The following is an 8,934-nucleotide window of genomic DNA, read 5'->3' as shown; positions in this document are numbered from 1 at the left end:
TCTGTGTGACGTTTCCATCACCTGGAAAATAAATTACTTGGGAGTACAGATTTCTGCAATATTTGACATATCTCTAGTGGACGCTAAGTGATTGTTTATGCTGGACAGATTCATTGTTAAATAAGTCCAACTGAACAGTGTTTCAAATTCCATAGCCAAATCTTGTCTTTACACAAACAAGTTGAAGGATTCCGAAACAAGTGTTAAGTGGGACTGGTAATATTAATGAGTCCAAAAACTCTTAGAGGTCTCCTTCAGATAGCACTGCAAATGAGCATTATTCTCACTATGCCATCCTGGCTGCACTAACATACATGGAACAAAATCAGCAAAATCAGTACACATTACAGCAGGCAAAATAGCTATTTTAGATCTGTTTTAAAAGTGCCTGTGATGTTCTGGCTAGATTTAAGGATTATTTATAATATTTATGAGAAAGTAGAACAAAAATGAAACTATGTTTTGTGGAAATTTCCTTAAGGAATTGACCAGAAAACCTGCCAAAGTTTTTGTTTTTGTTTTGTTTTGTTTTGCTTTCATAGAAGCTTGAGGGACTGTAGAATAAAAGATGAGGCCAGTAAGAGTGAGAAGGATAAAAATATTTAAAAATAATAATAATAAAAATGATAATAAAAGATTGAAAAGGAAAAGACCCAACTAAAGAAATTCAGCTATGGCTCTGGTAAATTATCAAAAACCATGGGCTTTCTTAGTGAGTATTGATGATTTGAGGAATTCGTGAGGAGAAAAGAAAGAGTTCCCTGGGCACCTGAAAATGAGAATTGTTACATTTGACTAGAATGACTTTGCTGTGACATTTTGAAGAAGGCAGTCATATGTAATATAACTAGCTGTATTTGGGTTCTTTAATTTAACAAACAAATAACTAGAGCATAGCAGAACCTGGAAAAGCCTCCTGAAAGCTGGAGAATAGGCTCATGCAGGTAAAAGGAGGTGAAGGACAGTGCTTGGCACACAATAAGCCTCGGCAGTATTTGCTGGTTTTGAATGAAATGAAACCTACCTTGAATATAGTCCCTAGTTGGTAACAATGAGGAGCGCAGTGGTTACCTAGGCAACGGTGCCTAGCAAGCTCTCAGATAACGGCTTTTCTTAACGAGGGACTCATCAGGAGCTGCAGTACTGTGGTCAGGGAGGGAGGAGAAACCTACGCGGAGGCAGATCCAACCGCGTGGGGTTCTGACACTCCAACTGAAGCAGAAAGAGAATCCAGTTAGTGTATTTCATATATTATATAGATATACTCGTATATAAATTAAGACCCAGTGATTGTTTTTCAACAGCATGTCATAAAAGTCAAATATCTTTCCACTCGTTCATCAGGATGGAAAATTCAGGTTCCGATGACGAAGAAGATAAATCTGCGGCCCTGCGCAGAAGTCAGATGGACCGGTTGTTCCGGGAAGAAGATTTCTATCAATTTGTAAATAACCTGAGTGAAGAAGATTACAAGCTAATGAGGGATAATAATTTGCTGGGCATCCCAGGTGAAACTACATTAGAAGAGTTGCAGAGGAGACTTCAACGAATTAAAGAAAACCCACCACAAAATTTAGACGAAAATACAGGTATATTTCACTTTTAGGGAGAATAGAATGGGATGGGTAAGGAACTTCATAGTAGAGTCAGCCAAAGATGATACAGAAGTGACACACATTAATTTGGTGCTAAGTAACTTCTCATTAAAAAGAACTGGTATTTACTTGATTTTTGGTAAGAATGTCAAGATATATTTTTTTTTCCCCCAGTTCACATTTGGGTTACTTTAATTGGGAAACAGTGTGAAATAGCCTATTGATATTTTTCTTGGTTTTCTATCTCAACTAAAAGTTCCTCCTACTTCCTGAATTATTTTTTCTATAAAGACAGGGAATTCCTCTCCAGCAAAAAAATTATATACTCTATTCAACTGGGGGTAATTTTGCCCCCAGTCCCCAAGGGACATTTGACAATGTCTGGAGATATTTTTGGTTGTCAAAAATGATGACTGGCAAATAGTGCGCAGAGGCCAAGGATACTGCCAAACGCCTCACAATGTATAGGATAATTCCCGAAAACTAAGAATCATCCAGCACCAAAATGTCAACAGTGCTAAGGTTGAGAAATCCTGCTCTAATCAGGTCTGGTGCTTCTCTCCTAGTGTGAAGTAGAGAATTTTACTATCGAATGAAAACGATATATAATAGTTTGGTTCTTAAATACAGTCTATTCATTTGATCTGACCTTCAATTTCACGTCAACTCAAAATCTTGGTAACATTAAGAAGTATTCAAAAACTTTTAAAGCTATAAACTTAATTTAAATTTGGGCAAGGCTACAATAGTCTTATATTTTAAAACAACTTTATATATTACCATAAGCACTTAAGAGCCTAGAAGAAGTCATGTTGTAGGCTAATGAGAATTAGGCTGTAATGTAAACTGAACTAAAATACTAGCACTGTACCTTAACCTTGTTTAATTGCATTAGTGTTTTGACAGTGGAGTAAAAAAAATGTTGTCTCGACTGTCCTCCCACGGAGGACAAGCCATATATATGATGTACACAAGCCATATATATGATGAAATATTGAAAACAGACTTCTTCCAGATTCCTTTAAAAAAAAAAAAAAAACAATTCTCTAAATTTATCTAGGATTAGCTAGCTCTTTTCAAAAGGAACTCAAACTTTCCTGCCTTTACTTGTAAATCTAGAAAATGTAGTTTACAAAATATTAACTCTATAAATGTGAAATAAGTTTAAAACATCTGAGTCTTAAAGTTCTAATTTTTTGTTTGCTTTTGAAACAAGGTTTCAGAGTGCTATTTTATGATGGTTCTAATTTTGGTAGTTCCTTTCAGCCCCCACTTTTTTTTGTTAACAGGTGGAGGAGATTCTTCTGACAATACATCTAGTGACGACTCTCTACTAGACTGGATTAATAACTCTTTTGGACAAACTGAAAATGTGACAAGTGGGCAAACAGAAAACCAATCTTGGGAAGAACTGAGCCAAATTAATTCAAATAGCAATAATTCCAGATTTGGTTTAGAAATGAATTTTAATGTTAATAATGGGAGCCCAAATCCAGAGAATGAATATGTACCATCTACAAGACTTCCCAGAGGAGACAATATGGAAAACATCCAAAAGCAAGCGGAAAATACACAATCTGAATCAATACTTTTAAGACCACCTACATCAGAACAAAGTACAACTGAAGCATTAACAGAAGTGCCAGTTACCAGAGGTCAGCGAAGAGCAAGAAGCAGGAGCCCAGAGCATCGGAGAACCAGAGCACGAATTGAAAGTAGTTCAGCTCCAAATTCACTGAATGAACTTTTACTAAGATTTCATCAGAATATAGCACCTGAGACTTTTGAGCAGCTTCGAGTAGAGGAGACTGAGTTATTTTCTAGAATTCAGCACCAAGAAACATCAAGACAGCAAATGACTGAACCTGAGCTGCAAAATAGGGGTCTTTTTTCAACTTCTGGAACAAGGAATGCTGTTCAAGAAGAAAGTTCTTCAGACACAATCAGTGATGGTGAATCTTGGGAAGTGGAACAGATAAGTTCAACCATAACATTCGATCTTGAAGTAGGACAAGTTCATCTTGGGGCATATTCTTATAGTGATAGCATAGCTAGCAGAACTCTGTTAACATCTGAGACACTAAACAACACTGTCACTTTAGAAAGTGAACAAGGAGGACTTAGGCATATGTTTCCACCTTTTGAGCAGACAGATACAACAGCTTATGTCAGTACCATCAGTATTCCCAGTCACAGAATTTTAAATACTGATTTATATGATGCAACATCTATTACAATTCAGAGCACATTAACACAGACAGTGACAAGATTCAGTGACTCAAGGGACCTCACTGACAGTGACAGTGATTTAGTGCACAGTGTGTCACCCTCAAGTCAAAACATGGAAAGGGCAGAGTCACCAAATGAAAGAGATGGTTCTGGTGGTAGGACTAGTTCTGGTTCCAATTCAAATCCTAGTCCTGATTTCCATTCAAATTTTCCATTGATTTCTAGTTCAAATTCCAGCTACATATCTAGTTTCAATTCTAGTCCTATTTCCAGTTCCAGCTCCAGTGATGAAAATTCAGAAATTAGATCACTGATGTTTGAAGGCAGTAATGAAATAAGCTTACCACCAGGCTCACCATCAGAAATCAGGCAAGAAAGTAGACCTATGAGCCCAATAATATTTGATGAAAGTGACTCTTGGACCTCCCTTAATCTGGACCATTTTTTCCTCTTGAATGAAGACCATCATGACCAACCTACAGGACTTACCAAAGCACAAATTGACAACTTGGCTGTAACATCTTTTGGTAAAAGTGGTGCATTAAAAGCCTGTACCATTTGCATCACAGAGTACACAGAAGGCAACAGACTTCGCATCCTACCTTGCTCCCATGAATTTCATGTCCACTGTATCGATCGCTGGCTGTCGGAGAACTCTACCTGTCCTATCTGTCGTAGGAAAGCAGTAGATTCTGGTGAAAGAGAAAATTCTGAGATCTGAATTCTCAGCTATATAAACTTTTATAGTGATGGACAAACAGTAGTGACCTGCCTAACATCTACTTTTGGAGTGATTCTTAAATATAACAATCTGAATCTAATCTAAAATTGAATCCCAGTGTAACAATCTGAACTGGATCATTGGTTCCTGAAGGAATGATTGGACTTTCCTCAATTTCTGTTCCAAAATAAAAGGAAATATTAAAAAACCAAACAATATTGTCCTATCTGAGAGCAAAAACAAATTTCACACCATAACGGATCACCAAATTTCAAAAGAAACTTAGCAGGTACACTAGGGTGGGATGTTCCTGATTCCATGAGAGGAATGTCTTAATATATAATCAATCCAGATAGAGCCTAGTAGTATTATCTAGTCATGCAAATCCCAGACATCTCATAGCCGTGTCTCATCTTAGATGTGCATGCAAAGAAACAGGAACACAAAATAATTAAGCAAGTTAAGAATTTATGAGAGTCGCTCACATAAAAAAGTCATTACATTCATAGAATGCTGTAAAAAGCTTTAAAAACTTTGTCTTCCAATACTAGAACCTTCTTTATCCCAAAGGATCTGAGGTAGACCAGAGGATTCAAATCTGCCTTCTTCAAGTAATGCTTGAAGTTTTCATACACATTGTGGGAAAACAACTGTTTCTTATTAGCTTAGCCTAAAATAAAAATCAGTCTTTTGAACAACAACAAAAAAAACCACAAAAAAACTTTGTCTTCCTACCTTTCTTCCCAGCAGTTTATCCCAACCCTTAATACTACCTTAAAGTTTCTCCCATTTTCCACTACTAATGTATCAGTTAGGGTCCTGGGCAAAAATTGATGGCACACTTGAAAAGGGTGATGAAATAGGGCTTAATGAAGAGACTATTTACTAAAAATGTGTAAAGAATGAAAGGAAACCAAGAGATGATGAAGTACCCTGAGGCTAGCAACTGTGAGAAACCAGTATCATCACCACTAGGCTTGAAGGGGTATAGGGAGGTAGTAGTTGCCTCTTCCCCTTGCCCTCCATTCCGTTCTTTGACTCAGCTCTTTAAAAACCCTCTCTTAATTTTCCTTTCATCTACTCAGAGCTGGTACCATGAAGAAGAGAACAAGTACACTATCTTTAGAAGTGATGAGATGAGAAACCCATAGAATTTAATTACGTTGCTCTTAAACATGTCACACTTTGGTTTGCTGTGATGGTAAACAACTAAGGAAAAAAGCGAGTATAGGTATTTCTTCAATTTTTGCTTTATAACTACATTCGAGTCTCAATTTCTTTTTTTTTTTTTAAAGATTTATTTTAGAGTGGGGGTGGGTGGGCGGGGAAAAGCGGTGAAGGGAGAAAAACTCAAGCAGACTCTGTGCTGAGCACAAAGCCGGACTCAGGGCTCGATCCCAGGACCCTGAGATCATGACCTGAGCCGAAACCAACAATCCGACGCTTAACCGACTGAGTCACCCAGGTGCCCCGAATTTCTTTTCATTTATAAGTTTAGTTCATATGATTTTTAAAAACGTATCCTTTATTCTTATAAAGTGTCTTATGGTTTATATATCTTAATCTTTACGTGAATGATCCAAAGCACCCAATTACTGCTTAGAGCCTCCCAAGTTGTAATCTGAAAAACTGGAGTTCAAAAACATGCCTACCTAATTCAACTCTAATCGTCCCCATCAAAGTATCACACCCAAAACCATGACACTTTAAAATCACATTTTAGGGGCACCTGGGTGGCTCAGATGGTTAAGCGTCTGCCTTCAGCTCAGGTCATGATCCCAGGGTCCTGGGATCAAGTCCCGCATCGGGCTCCCTGCTCCTTGGGAGCCTGCTTCTCCCTCTGCCTCTCTCTCTCTGTCTCTCATGAATAAATAAATAAAATATTTTAAAATCACATTTTAGGTCATGCTTCCTTTCCAATCCAAACAGAGTGAAGGATTTTTCTCCTAATTCAGCCTGGAAACTCTGGAGTTTTTTAATTTTTTGTTTTTGTTTTCATTTTTTGTATATTGGCCAAACAAGCAAATTTTGCTCAAAATTTTCAATCCTGGTTTAGGTGAGAATACACGGTATTATAACCAAAGCAACAGTCATAAATTTTGTACAGTGTGCAACCTACATAAATACGGTCAGTATTAAGTATACACTTTCTCTAAAAATTTAAAGTCAGAATCATCACTGGCTTTTTCTTTTTTTTTTTTAAGATTTTATTTATTTATTTGAGAGAGAGAACGAACTAGGGGGAGGGGCAGAGGAAGAGGGAGAAGCAGACTCCCTGCTGAGCAGGGGGCCTGACGTGGGGCTCAATCCCAGGACCCTGAGATCATGACCTAGCCCAAGGCAGATGCTTAACCAACTGAGACACCCAGGCACCCCTGACCTTTATTTTCTATGTGAATTGCTGGCAGTCACAGTAATTACACAGAAACATAAATATAAACAGGGTGTGCTGGTGAAGTCTTTTAATACATCTTTGAGCTAGAATATTTTTCCCACAGAAGGTATTTGCATGAACCTCCGAAATTCACATTAAATTCTGAAAGTTGTTTGTATATTCTGATTATTACTATTTCAGATACTACATCTATTTCTTTTTTTTTTTTACAGATTTTATTTATTTATTTGAGAGAGAGCACATGAGAGGGGGGAGGGTCAGAGGGAGAAGCAGACTCCCCGCCGAGCAGGGAGCCTGATACGGGACTCGATCCAGGGACTCCAGGATCATGACCTGAGCCGAAGGCAGTCGCTTAACCAATTGAGCCACCCAGGCGCCCGATACTACATCTATTTCATTTAAAGTGAGTAGAATAATTATAGCAGTACTTGTCTTCTTGCTATCCTGACGTGTTCCAACTTTCCGGAGGATAATAACTGCCTTATCAATGTTTCAGTAACATTCATATATGCCTTGGTGGTAGAATTCTAAAATGGCCCCCAATGACTTTTAGAGTAGCTCCTCCCCTGGAATATCACCTGTGAATGTGATGGAATATCATTCCTATTCCTAGGTTATGATGTATGGTACAGATGATTGGGAGATTATCCAGAATGAGCCTGACCTAATCATGTGAGCCCTTAAAAGTCACAGGATTTCTAGTCCAGATAAGATGGTTTATACCCCTCTCTTCCTGCTCCCCCCTCTATAAGTATAACTATAAAGATTTTAGTTACTTATTTGACAGAAAGAGACACAGCGAGAGAGGGAACACAAGCAGGGGGAGTGGGAGAGGGAGAAGCAGGCTTCCCGCCGAGCAGGGAGTCCGATGCGGGGCTCAATCCCAGGATCCTGAGATCATGACCTGAGCCGAAGGCAGACACTTAACGACTGAGCCACCCAGGTGCCCCTATAAGTACAACCATATATCCTAGAAATAACATGAGACAACCAAAGGAGAACTCTGAAAGTTCTAAAGGAGAAAGTGAACTGGCTAGGGACCCTTGGAATGGATGAACAACTTCATGGCAGGACATCTTATGACCCCCTCCCAAAAGAAAAAGGTGACCCAGGCTCAGTCCCTCCTAACTCCCAACTGAGTAACAGAAAGCAGTTCAAATAGGGTGTTCCTCCACCAGATCAAATGGGAGTCCCACTGAAATCACCAGGAGAGCTCTGCAGAAGCTGTAAAGAGAAACAATTGGAAGCCCAGCTGATAATAAGTGACCTGGAAAAGTGCTTTCCTTACCCACTGGGCCTGAAGGCCCCCTTTCCCCACTCAGACATACTGGTGATCAAGGGTACCAGCAAAAGTGATCCCACCTTATAAAGCTCCCACCTGGAAAATGGTCTTCTCTTTAGCTGGGCCTGAGACTCCTCTCCCATATCCAGAGATACCAGGCAACTTGCCTATACCTACCAACACCACCAAAAAGCTCTCAACTTGGTAAGTACCACCATACCTTACAGACAAGGGAGATCCTGACACAAGTGCCTGGCCCAGGAAGTGCTCTTCATCCAAGTCGACCAGAGTTTCCCTTCCCCTATCTAGAAGCACCAGGTGCCCTGGCCTGGAAAGCTTTTTCTGCCCGCTGAAGCAGCACAAGCACAGATCTGTACTAACCCCACCTGCACAAGATAAATCAAGCAGACAAAATAGTACCACAAAGGTTCTGAAAATTAGAGTGTCATGGAACCACAGTCCACAAAAGTAGAAGAGACACTGTGTACCAAACCTAAACAAAATACCTGCTAAAATTTAAACAAAACAAACAAAAAACAAACTTTAAACAGGAACCAAAGCATCCTAACATAATAGCCAAAGTGTTCAAGAGACAATAAAACACCTTTCATACCAAGACCCAGATACATGACAACTTGAATGAGAAATGATGAATGATGCCAATCCCAAAATGAATTAGATGTTCAAATTATCTGACAAGGTTTTTAATACT

General features: G+C 38.9%; 1 protein-coding gene across 1 annotated transcript; it reads left to right on the top strand.

Annotated features, from left to right (window-relative positions):
- The first annotated feature begins 1,345 nt into the window (after positions 1-1,345).
- LOC110569910 (E3 ubiquitin-protein ligase RLIM-like) lies at positions 1,346-4,545 on the top strand. Its single transcript, XM_021677875.1, has 2 exons — positions 1,346-1,589; positions 2,885-4,545. The coding sequence occupies exons 1-2, from the start codon at positions 1,346-1,348 to the stop codon at positions 4,543-4,545; spliced, it is 1,905 nt and encodes a 634-aa protein (XP_021533550.1).
- Positions 4,546-8,934: the final 4,389 nt, after the last annotated feature.

The sequence above is a fragment of the Neomonachus schauinslandi genome, chromosome X (genome assembly GCF_002201575.2).
Source record: "Neomonachus schauinslandi chromosome X, ASM220157v2, whole genome shotgun sequence".
Taxonomy (NCBI): Eukaryota; Metazoa; Chordata; class Mammalia; order Carnivora; family Phocidae; genus Neomonachus; species Neomonachus schauinslandi.
The sequence above is the reverse complement of the archived record's forward strand: the minus strand, read 5'-3'. Positions and strand labels throughout refer to the sequence as shown.